Below are 21,360 nucleotides of genomic sequence, written 5' to 3'. Positions count from 1 at the left end.
CTTGGTGATTGAAACACGATAAACCTGTGAGTGGTAATACTTTGTGTAGCTCAAAGCCTGCAGAGGGAAGTGAGATACGCTACAGTCCTGGCCATGAGCACAGTTTGCCACTTGTTAGCAGCTACCCAGGAGAAGGACCTACCTGATTTCATGGTCTGTAATTTGCAGAGGAGAGGAAGGGGCAGCCTGGACCGGCAGTAATAGACATGGCGGGACTTGTGGCATATGCAGAAGTGGAATTAGCTTTTAACAGTGTTCAAATTGCTGATACAGAAGCGGTTTTTAAAGCACAAAGAGCCGTAGGACTGTGTGGAAGGAGCTGCATGTTTGGGTGTCAACAGACATGCAGGTATTTAGTAGTCTGTGCTGGAATCAAGGCTTCTTATTTTTAAATGCTTACATTCATTAACATATCAATTGTTAAAGACATAAATCATCTAAAGAACATGAACGGCAGTGCAGCAGAATCAGTGAAGAAGGCTGAAGTCTGTCTTTGAGAGGGCCCAGAAGTTTGGTGAAGCAGTTCTCTTAAGTTTTCTTTCACTCTGCAGAACTGATGTGAGATGAACTGTTGCTGCTGTCCGTGGTGTGTGTATAAGTGGGTCTGGGCACTAGTAAGTTTCACCCCTCCTGCGTTTCACTGTGTGAAGTGAAAGCAGAGAGCAAGTTTTCACCAGATTTTAAGGCAAGATGAAATATCCTGCTTTTCTGTTGTATTTCCTTTTTAGTGATAGAACTATTCAGTGCTTGATCTTTATCAGAAAAAAGTCAACTTCTTTCAGTATTTTAGTACTCTTGTTAAACCTGTGTCCCATCCAGCTGCTGGATTTGCATGTGTGTATGTAAACGAAGCTTTGCCAGTTGTTTTCTGTTACAAAAGGTAGTAGAGAAAGGAGTAGAGTGGACTGGACAACTTGTGACTGATCTTAAATCTCTACTATAAAGATTCAGAAGCATCTTCTAACAGTGCAATTTTATTTGTTTTAGGTAGGTCATCTTAACTGCCTTTGTAATAAACCAAACACTGGTCATAATTATGTGGTCAGAAAAACGCGTTCAGAAAAATGTTGTTCATGGCTGGAGGAAGAGCTGAGAGTTGCGATCATAGAAGTGGCAAAGGAAAGGTCCAGTAAGTTCTTGAGTGTGGGGATAGTAGAAGAAAGGATGAAAAAGTCACCTCCTCTGTGCTGAAATTGTGTGGAGCGAGTTAACTGCTTATTGCTCTCAGCTGTTAAATGAAAGTGGACAGTGGTTTCTTCCTAAATCATAGGAGTCCTATGACATTCACCAGGTTAAAGGATCCTTGACAGTTGCTGAGGCCGGTTTTAATTCAGGCTTGTGAGTGGGAATTGGTTTTATTTTATAAAGCCTGTATGTATCTTGACCACCTTGGACTCTGTTTTTTGCACTATTGCTGTTCTCACCTCAATTAGGAAATGGGATTTATGTACATTAATTCTCTTGTGTTACTCTGTTTTCTTGGATGAACGTGTAATTTAAAGTCAAAGAATAATGAGGTAAGGAAACATATGGAAGTGTTTGTACAGTGTAGCAGTGTCTGATGCTTTTGTTGAAGCCTGAAAGTCTGCATAAGCATGAGAAAACCAGGTAAATAACTGCAAATGTTAAACCAACTATAAGGACAATTGAAGCACATGAGTTTGGAAAGAAATGCTAGGTCCTGGATAAATCTTCAGGCTTACTGGGTTATGGTAGTACACTAGATAAGGAAAAGTGCTACTTCCTTTAGTAGATGCTCACTGGCAAAAGTGGGGGTGATGGATGTGGAAGGCAGTGCATCTCCCTAATGCAAACCTGCATAAACCACCTGGAACATTGTCAGTTTACCAGCAGGAGCTGGAGATAGCACCCAACTGGTTTTGCTGGAATTGTTAAAAAAACCAAACAAACAAGAAACAAACAAACCAACCCAAACAAAACAGAAAAACAGCCTGATTTTATAGGCTGGGTAATGGTATCACCATAGAATTGTAGAGTGGTCTGTGTTGAAGGAACCTTAAAGCTCATCCAGCTCCAACCCCTGCCACGGGCAGGGACCCCTTCCACTAGAGCAGCTTGCTCCAAGCCCCTGTGTCCAACCTGGCCTTGAACACTGCCAGGGATGGGGCAGCCACAGCTTCTCTGGGCACCCTGTGCCAACGCCTCAGCACCCTCACAGGGAAGAGCTTCTGCCTAAGAGCTCATCTCAGTCTCCCCTCTGGCAGGTTAAAGCCATTCCCCTTGGCCTGTCCCTACAGGCCCTTGTCCAAAGCCCCTCTCCAGGTTTCCTGGAGCCCCTTTAGGTACTGGAGCTGCTCTAAGGTCTCCCCTTGAGGAGCCTTCTCTTCTCCAGGCTGACCCAGCCCAGCTCTCAGCCTGACTCCAGAGCAGAGCATCATTGTGGTGAACTGTCATGGTTTTAAGCCCAGCTGGTAACTCTGAGCCATGCAACTGCTCACTCACTCCCTGCCTTTCCCCCCTTCCCACTTCCGGAAAGATGGGGAGGAGAGCCTTGAGACTTGAGCAAGTTCACACCTGTCTTTTTGTTGGGGGCCCCAGAGCTGAATGCAGTCATAGTAGAGAGAAAGAATTGTGGTTTCATCTGGTTCCTGTACTTCAAGGTGCTTATATAAATGTTTGGTTGTCACTCTCAAAGAAGTAGCTCCATTCTGTCTCAGTTTCATCCTTCATAATCATTTCTGGCTCCTGGCTAGGTCTCTGCTGTGTGCTGTGTTTCTGACTGCAGTCAGTAGTTCTCATTGAGCTGAGGGTCTTGGCAAAGTCCCGTCTGAATAGGAACATGCAGAGCCTTCTCTTACTATAGCCACACTGCCTTTCTGTACCATAGTTATGAGGAAAGAAGAAAATGGTAGAACAGAAAAATAATTGGGAAGAATCTATAGAGTTTCCTAATAGTCTGCTTTTGATACTTTGTGAGAACCTTGACAGTACGTGTGTATGGTATCTATTTCAACCTGGTTCTAACTAGTCAATACTTTTACGTAGTTTTGTGGTGTTTTTCATTGTGCTGGTGTTATCTTTAATTCATAAACGCGTGTTCACTTGTTAGAAATGTGGCTGTGTAGAAGAGCTAGCCGCTGTTATGTCTTTGTGTCATGCCTCCTGAAATAGAGATGCCATTGCTGTTCACTTTTGGATTGCTGTTGATGCCATATGCTGATAGTTTTACCTTTTTTAGTTTTCATTATGGGGCAGTAGGTATCAAAACTTTAAAAGCAATTTTGATTCATCAGAGAGTAAACTTTGTGCAGTACAAGCCCGAAGTACAATCTTCTATTGCTAATGGTCCTGTTTATCATGAAGATTCTTGTATCTGTACTTTTAATGATGTTTTTTTAGCAATATGGGAAGATTGCTTTTTTGGGGAGGAATCCCTAGGCAGTCTGCTAAATCACACATAATGTGTTTTCCCTGTGATTTAATGGGGTTTATAGTTCAGAAACTACAATCTTTTCTCAGGATCTAATCTGTGTAAGTTAGTGCATTCGTAACAGAATGATGTTGATCTTCCCAGTAGTGTCCTTAATACTAAGTTAGAACTGTTCGAATGTAAATAGTGGTAATGAGGAATTCTCAGCTGCTCAAAGTTCTTTCCATAGACGATGTGTAATATGTTCTTTCCATGATTATGGAAAACAATAATCTGGCTTTCCCTTGTTTGTTTATTTTTAAATTATAGCTAGTAATATCTTCTTTTTGACATGACATTAAGGAGTACTGCAGTTAAACACTTGCTGAACCAAAATAAGTCAGGTTTTTCAATTAAAATGTCATCATTTAAGCCTTGTGTTTCTCTTCTCTGTCAGTTCTTTCCCTTCCTTGAATGTCATCTGAGCTCAAAGGAGCGATACAGGCACAGTTTTGCTGTATTGGAGGGAAAAAGGATTGGTAATATTTTATACTTTGGATGTATTAGTGTTTAAAAAATAACAAGTCACAGGAGACTTCACACTGTAGCATTTTTTTGTCCTCACCCCCAGTTGTAACCTTTAATCTGTATCTCCAAGATTTGGAGCTTAAGTTCCTCCTGTTTTACCATGAACAGAAGTGATATTGGAAGGTCCTTGCTCATTTTTTACTCTTAATTAACGCTTGTACTTTTCCTGTATCATTTCTCTGCCAGGGGTCAGTGTTCACCTCTGCAAAGCGCAGTTGGCATTAGATGTATTCAACTGCCAGAGAATGAAATACAGAGGAGAGAGCAAATAGTATATTCAGCCAATTATGCTGGGGATAGTTTTGGTTGGATCATAGAGACCTGATCCAGCGTGACCTGCAGTGCTGAAACATCCAAGCATTCCATGGGCGTAATTCCAGTGCCAGGAGCTGTGTGTGGGGAGGGAGCAGGAGGTGTGAAATGGTTCCTCCTTTGTTCATGAAGTTCTCCCTGTCCTTTCCTTAAGGCAGGAAAACTGGCTGTTGAAAGAGGCTGGGCAATCAACGTGGGTAAGTACACATGCAGGGCACTGAGTGACACTTGAAATAGCATGGTTAAAAACATACTGTTTTCATTTAGCACGATCGGTATTATAATAGTAGAAAGTGACTGGGTTGTGTTTAACTAAATTTGATTTTAAAGATAAAAAAATGAGAAAAGTGCTGGATTTATTTTCTCATCCACTATCACCCTATTGCAGTTTTATAATTACAATATTTTTTTGAAAGAAAAAGGAAGATAATGGATAAAGATAATGGTATCGTGTGTATGTATATCTATATATCTATAATGAAAGTGTTTTGATTGAAGTAGTGCAAAAGATATTAAGGTAAAATGTTTGGAGTAAATATAAATATTTCAATAAAATCTTTGATTTCAATAAATTATTTTATAATTTTCATAGATTTTATCATCAGCTATTTTATGTTATAGCACTGAAGAGACTGGTCGATATGCTGGAGAGCAGGGCTGGACGAGGTAGTGTCTATGTGCAGTTTTTCCTGAGAAAGACTTGAATGAACAAATTATGAAGAAATTACATTAAATGAAATTATAGTGACTATAAATGTGGTCTCCTGCTTGCAGCAAACAGCAATGCAAACTCAGGAAACTATTGAAGCAATAGCTTGTGTTACTTGACTCATAGCTGCTTGTTTCCATAGAACTCATCAATTTTGGGGGGTTTCCATTATTTCTTGCATCTTCTGCAAAGTGAACATCCAATATTAAAAGTTAAATAGACATTAAAAACTAAGTGCAAGGCCTGTCGTACTTACTGATATATAAGTGAGCTTGTTAAGTTTCCTGCTTAGATACTGGTAGTGGGTTTTTCAGTAAAAGGTTCCAGTTTATTGTATAAGAGGTATGTCTGGGAGGGGGAGGCCCAAGTACTTTTTTTCCTGTAAAGAATGTGTGTGATTGTGTTGTAAAGAGGAGTACCTAAAGTTTCTTCTGGTCTGAGCGTTTGCAAAAAACATCGTGCAGGTGATAACACCATAGTGCTTAGCTTGGTGGGTTTGACCTGGTGTTTAGCATGGAAAAGAGCCTTCCCACATGTCCTTCTCACCTGCCCATAATGTTTATTTTGTACCTCCAGCATGCCTGGAGAGCGGAACACTCACGGTGAAATTCTCTTTGTGTTACCATAGAACCATGGAATGGTTTGGGTTGGATGTGACCTTAAAGCTCATCCAGTTCTAACTCTCTGCCATAGGCAAGGACACTTTCCACTGAAGCAGGTTGCTCCAAGCCCCATCCATTCTGTCCTTGAACATACATTCATTCCTTAGTTCTTAGGTTAGTTGCTAGATGAAAGGGCAGCTCGTTTGCCTGATGCTCACTAGGCCACACATAAGGTATGTACAGAAACCCATGAGATGTTCGTGTTGCTGGCAAGTGTAGGGGTGGTATTTGCTAAAGGAAATAGTATGTACCATGTAAGTGAGCTCCATCTCTTTGCAAAGACCAAAATGTTCCTTAGTATCTAGCTTTTCATCTCTCCAACATTTTTGTGTCTAGGGGGTGGTTTTCATCACTGTTCAAGTGACAAAGGTGGAGGATTTTGTGCATATGCTGATATCACACTGGCTATAAAGGTAAGAAGTGCTCTTAACGCAGTACTTCCTACAGTTTGTGCAAATGGAAAAAATCCATATAAATTCATAAGGACTAATTTACATCTTAATAGGAGAAAATAAAGCCATCTATAGATGGGTTGGAATAGGAAAAAGGTGTGGTACTTGATGCTGCAGAACACAATGTGCGGTATTGTGAAGTGGGAGGGAAGAGTTGCAGGGGTCAGAATTCTGAATGTAATTATGAACCACTACAGTTACATTAATAATGTCTAACTGCAAAAACCCACTCACAATCAAGCCAGATTGACTTATAATATCCTCACTGATAATTATCCCAGCCTTGCAGTTGAACCTGAAAATCCCACATTAGTTTCAGTGGTTATAGTCAAGACGAATGCAGACAGCAATTTTCTCTCTGAATCAAGCTGCACTATACAGTGCTCAGAGTGGTTCAAAATCATGAATAAAAATGTGAATGTCTCCAAAATAATCACTGACTGTGAATGAATACATTTGGTATTTAGCTGTTGAAAGGCTGAAGCAAGAGACTTCTGCAATTAGGGCTTATTTTTATCAAATGTACTATGGTATATTTGTATACTAGATTATTTATAAAGTATCAGTAATAATCAAACATAAAAAGCTCTAATGATTGCAGCACACTACATGACATAACATCCTAATTTCTGTATGTGGTAATTTTCAGGAAAGAAATCCAGTGTTCTGTTTTCCTGCCATCAAAATACAGATTGAGAAATTAAAGCGGGTGGCAGTTTGTACAAAATCCTTGGGGTTTACCATGTCTGTGTTAAAGATAGTAACTTGTCAAAGCTAAGACTCAAGGAATTCAAAAGCATTTTTTCTTCACAGACTGGGATAAGAAATGAATCCTGTTACTAAAAGTGGCTTTAATGCATACAGTCCCTCCAGCAGCTTTGCCTAAATGGTGGAGTTTATGCTTATACAGTTGGATGCCATCACAGTGGGGTGTTTTTCCCTCCCTGCCAACAAGCCTCACTTGTGCTGTCATTGGTGTCCCATGAAGTGAGCTCCTTGATGTTCTGGGGCATGGGCAGCGTCCGCTTCACCCTGTCCCAGCCCACAGTTGTTGATGTTGCTTTTTCTATGTTGTTGCTGGTTCCACTCCAGCCTCTGACAGCACCAGTGATCAATGACATCGATCGATCAATCCGTGACAGCACCAGCGATCAGCTTTATAACCCCCAGTAGACCTGTCCTTTGCTGGCTTACTGGGTGAGGTGCAGAGATGGACCTGCTACCCCTGTGCAGAGCCAGCACTGCTGCAGCCGGGTTTGTTACCCTGGGCCATCAGGCTTATGCTTCATAGAATCATAGAATAGTTAGGGTTGGAAAGGACCTTAAGATCATCCAGTTCCAACCCCCCTGCCATGGGCAGGGACACCTCACACTAAACCATCTCACCCAAGGCCTCGTCCAGCCTGGTCTTGAGCACTGCCAGGGATGGAGCATTCACAACTTCCCTGGGCAACCCATTCCAGTGCCTCACCACCCTCACAGGAAAGAATTTCCTCCTTATGTCCAATCTAAGACACATCCTTGATACTATGTTATGTCTGGTACTTTGTGTTCTTAAAGACACATCTTTGATCCTATGTTATGTCTGGTACTTTGTGGGAGATAGATGAGTAGAAATCTCTCCTCTCTACTGACTTGCTCTGCAGCTAGGCAGATACCTGCACAGATGACTGTAAAATACATGTTCCATGCGTTTCATCTGGTGTAAATATATAGGGTTTTTATTGTATGGCCACAAAAATGACCTTATTATGTGAAATAACCAGAGCTTTTGTCATTACATATATTGGAATCATTTAGCTGTTTATTCAGTGAATGAAATGAAAAGACATGCAGTACATTCAAATCAAGCCAGTAGTATATTGGGCAAGCTTCAAGCCCTCAGTTTAATCTGTCACCCAACTTCATAACTTTCTCCATCTGTTTCTTTGCTTATATATCCAGTTCCTATTTGAAAGAGTACAAGGGGTGTCTAAAGCCACAATTATTGATCTGGATGCTCACCAGGTGAGTACCTTACCTCTGTTCAGTGCTGCAGTTGTTTTGCTTGAAATACAAGTGTTTGATAAATACCATTTTTTCTAATAGTATAATATAATATCTAATGGTATAAACTGTCAGCTTGCGGAATATAGAGATAATCATAGATGATGGCAACTGTGAACAATTTAGTTGTTAGTTAAACTGGTCCAAAAGGCTGGTAGGCCAGTTTAATAAAATTAAACTGAGTTGTAGCTCCATCATGTGGCTAGATGTAGAACTGTTTTAGAGTGGCATGCGCAGGCTGCAGAGTAGATCAGTATTCCAGAAGAAACAAGAACCTTTTAAACCAGAATTACAGTTCGTTCAGCATGCGTGATTGTTGCAGCAACCTTTGCAGGGGATGAATTTGACCTTCAGTGTTTTAATAGGAAGCCTAGCTTCAGGCTAATGAAGTGAAGTGCACATTACTCTTCACCTGGTAAAGTGATTTACTGTGGGCACTGAGAACAGATCTCATCTTCGGTAGCATTTCCAAAATAAATCCTGAAAGGAGGGAACTGGTATTTTTAGAAAAGCAGTTAATGCACCATGCTTATGTCCAGGCTGAACCGTTGAAGGTAATTTATTATGTGTAAATAAAGCTTTTTTAAGCATTTAAGTTCCATGGAACTGAGGAAGCTTAAAGGCTGTAGTTTTCTATCTTCTGTCATTTCTCTTATCTGCAAGTTAAAGCATCCTAACATTACCATTAAATAAGGACAGATTATGCAATAGAAAGATGCTTTGTGTTTGTGATTCTCTTCAGCCACCTCTTTCAGGGTCTGGATGTGTTTGTGCTTCTTTGGGGTGTTTTATGTGTAAGTTTGTTTTGGTTTTGGGTTTTTTGGGGGGTTCTTTAAACCTCCTTGGAATATATTTTGATTTTCAGGTCACCTCAGTCTGCACACTAAATAACCCATTTGTTTCCTTTCTTTGGGGAATAAGAGGTGTGGGACATACTAGCTCAGAAGATCCTCTCTGAGCATGCAGATATTCGCGTCTTGTCAGTGGTCCAGCTCTTGGTGCATTGGCAAGTTTCACCTTTCATAGGGAAACGGTTCTCCTGGAGGCTTTCATATTCCTGGGTTTCTGTTCATGAGCTCTTTATTTGTAGAACAAAGGTGCTGAAGAAATAAGCAGAAGTTGCCATTTATTAGGAATTCTGGTGCTTCCCAGGAACTTGAATTATGCAACAGAATTCCAAAAGATACTATCTGTGGAAATGTCTGTTTCTATAGTTTAAATGAAGTTCTCTGGTGGGTAGGGTCCGTGATGCTGTATGAGACACTGATTTCAATACAGTCATCATGGTGATTGCTGTGAAAAGATGATTTTTATACTAGTGGGAAAAAAAGTCTAAATGAGAACCCAAAGCATACTGTTTAACTTCAGGCTCCGAGTTTTCTCTTGAGCATCCATCTTTTCACCCAATGCAGTCTTTTTGTAGGGAATTCCTGGTGTTAAACAATATGCAGAACTGTTGGGTCCTTAGTATTTGTAATTTTTCCAGGGATTACTTCTCATTAAGGCTTGAATTATCAAGAGCTGTAGTTTGCTTTATTTATTTATGAATCCTTGTACAAGAATGAGTATCCCTACAGCAGCTGAAAGTGATGTGTGTCCTCCATCCTTCCCCCAGTTGGAAGAAGAGGGATCTATTTAGTGGTCACAGTTGCTTTTGTGATGATGCTGAAGATAATTAACTTCTAATCTTCATTTATTTTACTTCTGTGTGCAGTGAGATCTGTGATAATACCTTCTCAGAGATGAAAGGATGTTGGTTTTGATAAAACCTGCAGTCTTCAGACTGATGCTATCAAAGGCCCCAGAGCTCTCTGCCTCAAAATAACCTTCAAGACTATAAACAGGAAAATGACACAGGAGTTTTAAAGATTAGATCTTTGTAGGCTTAATTACTGTAGGATTTGCAGCTGATTTATTTTTGTGCTAGTTTGCTAGGAGTAGCTAACTGTAAATTTCCTTCAGGGAAATGGCCATGAGAGGGACTTTATGGATGATCATCGCGTCTATATTATGGATGCCTACAATAGATATATTTATCCAGGGGATGGATTTGCTAAACGTAAGTATGATTGAAAATCATATTCCAAAATGCTTTCCTGCAACAAGGTTAATTAGATATTTATTTTTGAAAATTGCACATTGAACATACGATTTTCAGTGATGACTGTGGTATCTTACAACAACGTTAACACTGTAGTGTTCTCCCTTCACTCCTGGAGTGGATTTCTGGAATGCAAGGTGTGGGTATGAGGTGGGTTTTGTTAGCAGTCCATTCAAAAGCTCATGCTGCACTTAGAACAGCGAGTTAAATAATCCTTTGGATTTAAAGATAGCTGTTAGAATTTAATCTTTGCCTTACACTAAATTTATAAAGGAATTCATTAGGGATTGACTTACACTGTGTAAAAAGGTTTTATGTTTTGAAAATTCCTTAGATGTTGTCTTTGCAGTAGAACTTGTTTTATAAGCATCCTGAAAACAAGATGAATCTGAATGTGAAACAAGTTCAGAAACAGAAGGAAGTCACACAAACATTAAGAGCTGGTGCTTGATTTTATTGCTGTTTATTTATTCCTACTGTGACTTGCCCATTGTGTCTGAGACCTGTCACCAGTCATTAGTGGGGTTTTGATAATGGTTCCTTGGAATGCAAAAGCCCAAAGTTCATTTGATCTTTGATTCTGTAACACTGTCATTTATAGCAGGCTTAATTTGTGAACTGAATCACAGTTTATTGGGGGAGATATTGTTCTGCTGCTGAATTCCTCAATGCTGTTGTCATTCTGAGAAAACTACTTAATTGGGATTCTTGGCACGGATTAGGTGCACTGTATTCTACTTTTAACTAGTAAAGAGTTTAAAAATGGTAGTATATGTATTTCAAGGCATTAAACTGAAAAATGACATTTAAAGCACATCATGTCTGTAAGCAGACAGATTGAAGCAAATGAAGATTTACTTTTTTTCCCTAACAAAAGGATCCCTGTATTCATATATCAAATGGCAACAATTTGAACAGATGGATTAAGACCAAAGCAGAGTAAGCCCTTGTCAGCAAATGTGAAGTACTGAGCTCAGCCCTCTCCTGTGCAGCTGGGAACATGAGCATTCCCTTTGCACAGTGAAGCACGGGGCACAAGGCTGTGGCCAGAGGCACGTGAATATGTAGTTTCTTATAATTTCCAGGTGTTTAAATAGGCGTTCAATGGCTCAGTCCTTCAAACATGGCTACGTGACCAGATGAAGGTGAGATCAGAGAGGGCATCTGTTTGAGGGGAGGTAGAAGTTGGGCCTGAGAGTTTGAATATTTAGGTTAAACTCTTAACAGATCACTGTCTCCCTGGCCTTCCTGCACATTTTATTACAAGAGTCTCTTCTGTACTTTTTTTTTGCCCCATGCACTTATTAGGGGAGAAAAAAAGAAGTAAAAATATGAGCCAGCATTGCCTAGGGCTTAGCCATAACAGTATTGAGTGCCTAAGGGGAAGTAGTTTGGAATTATGCAGATTTTGAGGAAAAGAAAGGAGAAAATGCATGTTGGGAAAAGCCTGGATGAAGATTCACTGAGGGGTAAGCATAAGAAGTTGACAGCTGAAAATGAAGTTCCGGCCTTAGAAAAGTGTTGCTGTTGGTCTGAGTGTCGTTCTGCAGTTGTCAAAGCTGTAGAAGTACACTCACTAATGAGCAAGAGATGGACAAAAGGCTGTGCTAGTTCTAACTGCAGACCCATTGCTGAGGCCATCAGTAGTCCCTGATCTGGGTAATAACTGATTGCTGCAGTTCTGTGTCTTGCGATGGGAATGAAGACAAGACCTGCAGAGGCATGCAGTCTTATTCATGACGCTGAACTTCTTAATGGCTTCATCAGAACAACCCTGAGTTGCTGCCCACACTGATGTGTTCACCTCCTCCTCTAACGCATCTGCAGCTCGTGGATTCTTTACCCTGAAGAGGTTCTAAGTGCTGTCCAGGGGAGCACAGCTGTGCAGGCTTATATGGACATTTATGTAACTGTAAGAAAAGAATTCAGGAAAAATATCACGGAGAAACAATAATCTTTGAAACTAATGTTGATGCAATAAAATAAAGAAAAATGCTTCACTGATGTTGAACAAGGATACAAAGCAGGGAAGAGAATAAGTAACCACCATTCTGTGTCATATGCATTCATGCACTATTGGTGGGTGCTGAATCCATGTGTAAGATGTAAGACACCCATCACAAAATTGAAAGCATAGGGTATGGTGAGGTAGAATCATACCTTGAGACACTTCTGGCATAGGTTTGATTAATTCAGATTGAGTTACACAGAGCCCTGTAGAGGCACCCAAAGCTAGGCTGCATAACCTTGGGCTTCCTCCCTCTACCTTCTCAACCCTCCTCTTCTAATGCTTTATTATAAGCATTAGAAATAATTTGATTTAAATTAAGAATGGGTATTTGCTCTTCTGGTAGGATTACAGGGTAAGAACATTAAATGGAAAATGCTTAGGGCAAAGCTGAATCTTGTTAGACATTCATAAAGCAGTTCACATGAATTCGTGATCCCTTACTGGTAAGCTTTGCATGTTGTGATAAAAATAAAATATCTTAATGATTTCTCAGTGATACTTATCTTGTTTTTTTTCTACCAACTGTTTCCTCTGCAATAGCAATTCAGTGTTTTCTTCCCCTTATCCTTTATTTAGGTTACTTTTAATAATTTTCTTTATGATTTCTTTGCTGATTGGTAAATGGACTTGTACATCAACTGCTTTTCAGTCACATTTCCTCTTGTGTCTGAGAGATTCCCCCCCTCCTCTCCTCCCCCTGCATCTGATTTTCTCTCTTCAGTGGAATTTTTTCAAGGTCACTGTGCTTACATTTGCTGTGGAAGCAAGCACTTGGATAAGTTTCTGTAGCTCAAGGTTCTATGAAAATACAATGCATCTTTTCCTCTTGCTTACCTCAGTCTTGCATTTCTTTCAAAGCAATGCTCTGTTTATTGAGTGACATTGAAACGATTTCTTTTTAGGTGCCATAAAACGCAAGGTGGAATTAGAATGGGGTACAGAGGACACAGAATACCTGCAGAAGGTGCATACTCATGTGGAAGGAGCATTAAACGAATTAAGACCTGACATCATTGTTTATAATGCTGGGACTGATATTCTGGATGGCGATCCATTGGGAGGACTTGCTATTTCACCTCAGGTTTGTAGAGCACTAATGTATCTCCAGACTTTCACTCCTCACTAGATATTGAAGGCAGTCCTGAGAGTGACTTGTGACAGTTGTTAGGTGAAGGTAAGGGGCAGAGTTTGCATTAAACCAGTGCAGATACATATAGATACATCTCCCTTGCTCTTTCACCATGTGGTTTTTTGTTGTCTCTTCCTGACTCATAATACTTCTGCTCTCCAGGGTGCCTGCATCTTCTCTCTAAAATACACTGATTTTGAACATCCAGGCTAACCAGAGACGCATATATTTTTACGCTTCATCTGACCTGTGTTTTTCCTGTTTGGTTGGTTCTTTGTTTCTTTTCCCCTCACATACCCTATTTTGTGATGTACTTCTTCTGTCACCTGCTTCCAGTATGGCTCTTACAATTAATTTTCTCTGTAGCACTGCCAGCTGTTTTAAAGTGCTCATCAGGTATCTCCCAGGTTAGCAATGCTGGGCTGCCTGTCTGTGTGCTCTTAGCAAATAAACAGATCTTTTTCCCCTGTTTCCTAATGCTTTTTTGCACAGATACCATTACCCTTTCTCAGTTCCGCTTACTTTCCCCCCTCCCCAGTTTGGTACCAGATACAGATTTTGGTTTATTCTGTATGGCTTCAAAGGAATCTTCACCTTCCAGGGTCTACTTTTCTCAAAATAAAAATAACTTACAGATCTTCTATTTCCTCCATTTTTTTTATGCTGCTTTCTCTGACAGCTCCTCAGTTCTGTCTCTCTCCTGTTTCCGCATTTGGTGGAAACTCTTTTAGTGTCCACGCATTCAGTATAGGAAACTGCTCTCTTGCTACGTGAGCTCTTGGGTTCCCTTCTCGACGAGCCATCACTCGATCAGTTCTCATATTGTTTTGCAGTACTTTAGTTCTCTTGCATAGTTTTTATGGGTTTCCTTATGCATTTCCTCAGCCATACCATCTGTCACGGAGCAGCCTTTTCATTGCTGACGGCCCTGATGGAGCCAAGGTGGGACCACTTGGGAGCTGCTCTGAATCTCCAGGTTTTTTTCCTTGGCTGTGTAAAACTGTCTCTAAGTAGAAGGAAGAGCTGAGTGTTTCCGCTTGTTTGGGTTTGACCTTGTAAAGGAAATGACCCAAGATGTTCAGTTCTCATTTGGTGGAAGAGAGCTTTTTTGGAAAGCAGTGGCCACCACGAGAAACAGAAACTTAGTGAAGGAGAATACCTTAAGGTGTGCCTTTAAAAAAGAAAGGGTTAAAATCCTTCCCTTGCAGAAGGAGTAGTGCCAAGAAAAATGAGAAATTAGTTGCTGCAGCTTATAGAGAAAGACAGAAGGTAAGGACTGGGGAAGGAAAGGTGAAATGACTCTGCTGGTCACACCTAGAGGTGCAAGTCAGAGTGCCATTTGTCTGCACACTGATGGAGCAAAGGTTTCTGTAGCTCAAGCGTTTGTTTTCTGAATTGAAGACGGGGTTTCTTGTTGCTCTTGGATCTTGTTGGCTTAGGTGTGAATGGCCTGTTTCACCAATCTTGAAATTCCAGGCTACTGGAAACGCTGAAACTGAGCATTGAGCCTGGGTAATTCATCTTGTCAAGGTGCATTAGTCCAGTCTTCACTCCTACAGTTGTGGTCGTCACTCATATTCTAAAATCTTGCTGCAGTGTTAATCCTATTCAGAAGTGTGTCACCTGAGAGTTCTCTCTATGAGTGATAGTTTCTTGGTGCTTGAGGCCAGAAACTCCCCAGAAAACTCGAGGTGTTGCAGCTCAGTCCTTCTAATCTTTGTAATGAGGCTGTTGTATTCATCTGCTGGTTTTTCTTTCACAGAGATGCTGCAATAAGCCCATGTGTTTTCCCCTCGGTTCTCCCAGGCTCAGGAACTAGAGTTGTTGGAGCAGGGATGAGGCAGTGAGGACCAGTGTGCTGTAATGTTTCCTGCACCCACTGATGGTTCCCAAGAGATGCACAGTAACTCTGTTACTTCCTTTAAAGCTCTGTTCCAAATGCAGTTCTTTGGTTTCCTTTGTCTTTATTTTTCAGTTGTTATTCCTTACTCCCATTGTTGTTCCGCAGGACTGTGTCAGTCTGTACAAACCCCATTACTGCTCCATGGTTTTACAAAATACGCTTGTCAGCTGTGTTGGAATTTTATTCTTTACCATTTGTTTGTGGTCTTTTTCAATGGCAGGGTAATATTTCTTTATATTTACAGCCTTCCTGTAAGCAGTGAGAGTAGTGCTCGTCTTCATTGTGTAACACTTTGGCTGCTGCTTCCTCATTTTTTTTATATTTGATTGCATTTGAATCCCTTCCCCTTCTCCAAGTTCTGCAGCTATTTACATTTCAAGCTGTCCATTGTAAGCTGTTGTCTGTTTTGTTGTTAGTCCTTTTTTGGTTTTTTTTTTTTTTTGAGACGTTGTAATGGGTTATTCATGCCAGCTGTGGATCTGCAGCTCTGCTTTTACTTTCCACAAAAGCAGATTTGAATTCTGTTCTCACTTATTTCTGAATTCTCTTTTTTTCTACATGTACTTTTTGAGGGCCAAGAGACTTGAACTCTCCTGTATGTGTTCAGTGACAGTCATAGAATCATAGAATAGTTAGGGTTGCAAAGGACCTTAAGATCATCCAGTTCCAACCCCCCTGCCATGGGCAGGGACACCTTACGCTAAATCATATCACCCAAGGCCTTGTCCAACCTGGTCTTGAACACTGCCAGGGATGGAGCATTCACAACCTCCCTGGGCAACCCATTCCAGTGCCTCACCACCCTCACAGGAAAGAACTTCTTCCTTATATCCAATCTAAACTTCCCCTGTTTAAGTTTTAACCCGTTACCCCTTGTCCTGTCACTACAGTCCCTAATGAAGAGTCCCTCCCCAGCATCCCTATAGGCCCCCTTCAGATACTGGAAGGCTGCTATGAGGTCTCCACGCAGCCTTCTCTTCCTCAGGCTGAACAGCCCCAACTTTCTCAGCCTGTCTTCATATGGGAGGTGCTCCAGCCCCTGATCATCCTCGTGGCCCTTCTCTGGACTTGTTCCAACAGTTCCATGTCCTTTTTCTGTTGAGGACACCAGAACTGCACACAATGCTCCAGGTGAGGTCTCACGAGAGCAGAGCAGAGGGGCAGGATCACCTCCTTCGACCTGCTGGTCACGCTCCTTTTGATGCAGCCCAGGATACGGTTGCTTTCTGGGCTGCGAGCGCACACTGAAGCCGGCTCATGTTCATTTTCTCATCAACCAACACCCCCAAGTCCTTCTCCTTGGGCTGCTCTGAATCTCTTCTCCACCCAACCTGTAGCTGTGCCTGGGATTGCTCCGACCCAGGTGCAGGACCTTGCACTTGTCATGGTTAAACTCCATGAGGTTGGCATCAGCCCACCTCACAAGCGTGTCGAGGTCCCTCTGGATGCCATTCCTTCCCTCCAGGGTATCAACCGAACCACACAGCTTGGTGTCATCGGTAAACTTGCTGAGGGCGCACTCAATCCCACTGTCCATGTCAGCGACGAAGATGTTGAACAAGACCGGTCCCAACACCGATCCCTGAGGGACACCACTCGTTACTGGTCTCCAGCTGGACATTGAGCCATTGACCACAACTCTTTGTGTGCGGCCATCCAGCCAGTTCTTTATCCACCCAGTGGTCCATCCATCAAATTGATGTCTCTCCAATTTAAGAGACAAGGATGTTGTGTGGGACAGTGTCGAACGCTTTACACAAGTGCAGGTAGATGACATCAACTGCTCTACCCCTGTCCATCAGTTCTGTAGCCCCATCATAGAAGGCCACCAAATTGGTCAGGCAGGATTTCCCCTTAGTGAAGCCCTGCTGGCTGTCACCAACCACCTCATTGTTTGTCATGTACCTTAGCATGCCTTCCAGGAGAATCTGCTCCAAGATGTTGCCAGGCTCAGGGGTGAGACTGACTGCTCTGTAATCCCCCGCGTCATCCATCTTCCCCTTCTTGAAAATGGGGGTTATATTTCCCTTTTTCCAGTCTTTGGAAACTTCACCTGACTGCCATGATTTCTCAAATACGATGGCCAGTGGCTTAGCAACTTCATTCACCAGCTCCTTCAGGACCCGCAGATGGATCTCATCAGGACCCACGGACTTGTGTACATTCAGATTTTTAAGGTGGTCTCAAACCAGTTCCTCTCCTACAGTGGGCACAAGGTCTTCAAGTCCAGTACTTCCTGGTCAGCAGTCTTTGCTATTTTTAGTTACATACCCATCTCTATTAGTAAGAAATAATCTGGAATTTATTTTTCTGGATTTACTGTTGATTATATCTGCAACTCTTCTTCAGCCGTGGATTCTTTTAGTATTAACTACAGACTTTTATTAAAGACACTGGAAGCTTATACCTCAGCTACTGATTGTGAGCATGTAGTCTGATTTGGACTCTTGGTTCTTCTGTAGGTCTGTGAAATCTTGACCAGCTTTTGTCAGAGGGTGCCAGGCAAGTTGAACACAACCTAAAACCACTCTGAATTCAGTCTTTCTTGGCCTCAATTCCTCACCTGTAAAATAGAGTGAGCATTCCTTAACTTTGCACTCAGGTTAGATGTTATGGCCTTTGAGCAGGAATTCTAGGAATTAATACTAAAGACTTTTGTCTGTTGTCCCCTCTAAAAACAAGTCAGGGATTTTTTATTTGCCTTTTTTTTTTGTGTGTGTTTATTTTAATGATGCATGTAAGGCAGATAACAGGACTTCTAAATGGAGGTTTTGTTCCTAAAATGTAAAGCTTCATCACTTATGGAGTAATACTATAATACTAATAATACTAATACTATAAATCCATAAGCCACAGGCTAGAACTGAAATATATTCATACAACTTCTTTTGTACCGGTTGTACACTTGCAGGGAATTGTGAAGAGGGATGAAGTTGTGTTCAAGGCTGCCAGACGCCGCAGAATCCCAATCCTGATGGTGACATCTGGGGGCTACCAGAAGAGGACAGCGCGGATCATTGCTGATTCCATCCTCAATCTGCACAACCTGGGGCTTATTGATAAGGAGCTAGCAACCAGTGGAGCTGGAAACCCTAAGGTAGAACAGATGATCAGAGACTCTGTTAAAGACTTAACGAACTTGTCACTGCAATGACAAGTTACTAGATTTTAGGACACAGCTTCCTGGTTTAGGAGCAGGGATTCTACACATCACTATCAGGGTTAATAAAATGTATTGAAAGAAGACTCAACTTGCCTGTAAAATAATGCAGTAAAGATATAATATGCAGTCACAGAATAACTGTGTCTAACTGCTGAAGCTATCTTGAGCAAAGGAAACAAATCCTTTTTAGCTAATTGAGACATATACTCAAGGGTACTGTCTTTCAGTTTATAATATTACTGTAGATAGCTTTAATTGTTTCTCTTATTGTTACGGGTGGTCTGTTATGTTGGAAGAACTATGCAGTTAGTATCCAAAGACTGGCCCTATTTTGGATGTTGCAGTTTGGATTGTGATGGGGGAAATACAGGCTAAACCTACTGGCACTTTTTTTTTAGATACTGCATTTTATTTATTGCTTTTAAAATTGAAATACGGTTATAAAACAAGTTTTGTGCAGGCTTCAACTGTCACTTTAATACTAAAGTTAAGTGCAATACTATAAAAAAGTTCAGTTGGTAGGCTTCGAAGCCATAGTATATTAGAACAAATAGTTATTAATTTATATTTTGTTATTGTTGTTGATAGTGACTTAAATCCTACTTACAAACACCTTGAGAAACAGAATATGAAACGCCTTTGGCTGCTTATGCAAATTAGCCAGAAGGGCTCAGTATTAACACTCTGTTTTTTGCCTCCCTCAAAATGAGGCTGGCATATAAATAATGCTAGGTACTATGCATTGTAAATCACAAAGTAAAGGATCTACAAGAAAATGAAGACTAATTTTAGAGCTCTGAGAATTCCTGCCAAAATCACGTTGTAGAAATACAGGGTATCTTTTGTTATTGCCAGCTTGTTGTGTAGAAATGAGGGAAGAGGAAAACTGAGTACTTGTTTTTTCCCCAAGTAGTGCTTTATTTTTCACTTGTTCGGAAAGTGATGGTACAAGCAGTTGTAGTCACAGCTGGTAACCTAATTGTTCATATTTACAGATAAAAATACAGTGAGTCTTCTACGTTAAGTTAATGTGCTAACTTTATATAGGAGCTTCTAGGAGGAGATGGGAACAAAATAGTGTATTCTAAAGCAAACTCAGTGCACTAACTGTAAAGTTCGGTTTCATTTAAGTTGGTATTTATTGCATTAGGCACTGTTTGTAGCATTGGGTCATAAATGTACTGAACTATGTATTTTGCAAGACCTTTTTAACTTTCAGATATTGACTGATTTGTAGTACAGGTTTCACATCATGTTTAGATTTGAACCTGTGAAGGAACACAACTATTTTCCTTGCAGTAGAATTGGTTTGTAAGCTATTTAAGGAATAGTTCATTCTAATTAGAGTACTTACCTCACGTAGTGTTAATTTTTAGATTGATGGGGTTTGTTAATTGTAAGAACATGCACAATTGCTATAAATATCTGCTTTAAGATTTGACGTATTGCACTAATCTTGAGTTGCAGCACTGTTATTAAGAAGCACTTTTAAATTTCTTACTAGAAGGACCATCAGAGTACAGCTAATGTCAAGGTTTATTTTTTCTAGACTGTCTGATGTTACTGAAAGATGTTATTCTTTCATATAATTTTTATAAAATTATAAATTACATTTCTATAACCTAAACCCTGTCATCGTACCATATGGGCTTTTCCAAAACATCTTTTGTTTGTGTTAACATGTTTATATGGTTTTCCCTCAGTGGAGATTAAAATGATGTTGAACAATGCTGACTGACTTTTCACTTTGCATGTATTTGCCTGTCAGAAGCTTTGAATGGAACTTACTGAAATTGAATGGAGCTTATTGAAAAGATAGGAGGATGTGTTTTTCATACTTAAAATGTAACTGAAACTGCAGTGAGTCTTAAGGGTGAACAGTACAAGTTTGTCAACAGGCAGATGACACTTGAGCTTGGAAGTTTTGTATCCAAATACTTTTAAGATGTTATCATAAGGGGTCAAAGTCACTTTCTATTTCCAAGTTATGTCCCATTACCCATCTTGTAATTCCTATTTCAAGTATTTTATTGCTACAGGTATTAAACTCTAAACTAAGCTTCTGTTAAGGCTGCAATAGTCTCTTATAAATCAGTATCTTTTAAGCGAGCTAAATGTTTGCAGAAGAGCTGGTAGCTTTCAGAATCACCTGGAAAGTCTGCAGTTGTTAAACAACAGATGTACTGACTGCACTTTCCTGGCAGAGTTAGAATGGGTAAACAGGCAACTCCTTCATATTTTTTCAAGATGTTAATTCAGTGATATTTGACTTGGTTGCTAATGTGTAGAAATCAATCTTTTGGCTCGTTGAAGATAAATGTGTACTGCTTTTCAAAAAGAAGTGGTGAAACTGTTTCTAAGTTGAATTTAGACCACAGATGTTCTATGATTCATAGTTAATGTACTGTTATCATTTGGCAGAGTTTTGGAACGCAAAATCCTGTGTAAGTCTGCTGAGAGAATGCCATGGAGTCGCAAATATTGTGGGGAAAAGATGTCTTGTCTTTTGGTTCTGTTCTTTCTTAATTGCAGTTGTGACCCTAAAATCCTCCCGTCACAGGAAGCAGTGTTTCAGAACTGATGCCCTAACATGCAACAAAAAGCTGGCTTGAAGAAAGACCTAGTAGATTTTTTCCTTTGTAATAAGACATAAGTTTTGATTCAAAGTACTTCAGAAATGCTGAGGATCATTCAATAGCTTATAGTTAATGTACAAACCTGCATTTCTTGCTAGTCATCCCTGTGTGAAAGATACTTAAGAAACAAACTGAAGAGGTGGTGGTTTGATCTATTTGATCTGACAGTTGGCACGTCGAGCTTCAGGCTCCCTGGCAGTTGACACACAGGATAGAACTTGGCATTCAAAACACTGGGTGTTGTGGTTGTAGTCTTACACTCACTGAATTTTTTAGCT

The 21,360-nt window shown here is 40.6% G+C and overlaps 1 protein-coding gene across 3 annotated transcripts in view; it reads left to right on the top strand.

Annotated features, from left to right (window-relative positions):
• The window catches only part of HDAC11 (histone deacetylase 11), a 31,933-nt gene extending 11,757 nt beyond the window's left edge, over positions 1-20,176 (top strand). For 2 of the 3 annotated variants that reach the window (XM_057404180.1, XM_057404178.1), the window contains 6 exons: positions 4,425-4,467; positions 5,978-6,054; positions 8,038-8,100; positions 10,102-10,198; positions 13,154-13,332; positions 18,195-20,176. In XM_057404180.1, the coding sequence (XP_057260163.1) occupies positions 4,425-4,467; positions 5,978-6,054; positions 8,038-8,100; positions 10,102-10,198; positions 13,154-13,332; positions 18,195-18,437 (702 nt within the window). In that variant the 3' untranslated portion in view covers positions 18,438-20,176. The remainder of the gene's footprint in view (positions 1-4,424; positions 4,468-5,977; positions 6,055-8,037; positions 8,101-10,101; positions 10,199-13,153; positions 13,333-18,194) is intronic. The other variant, XM_057404179.1, reaches the window with a different exon arrangement.
• The last annotated feature ends 1,184 nt before the right edge of the window (positions 20,177-21,360 follow it).

This window comes from Pezoporus wallicus, unplaced genomic scaffold (genome assembly GCF_028554395.1).
Source record: "Pezoporus wallicus isolate ANWC-B61680 ecotype Strahan unplaced genomic scaffold, APGP_CSIRO_Pwel_v1 contig_5935, whole genome shotgun sequence".
NCBI classification, from domain to species: Eukaryota; Metazoa; Chordata; class Aves; order Psittaciformes; family Psittacidae; genus Pezoporus; species Pezoporus wallicus.
This window is presented reverse-complemented; position numbering and strand designations above follow the sequence as displayed.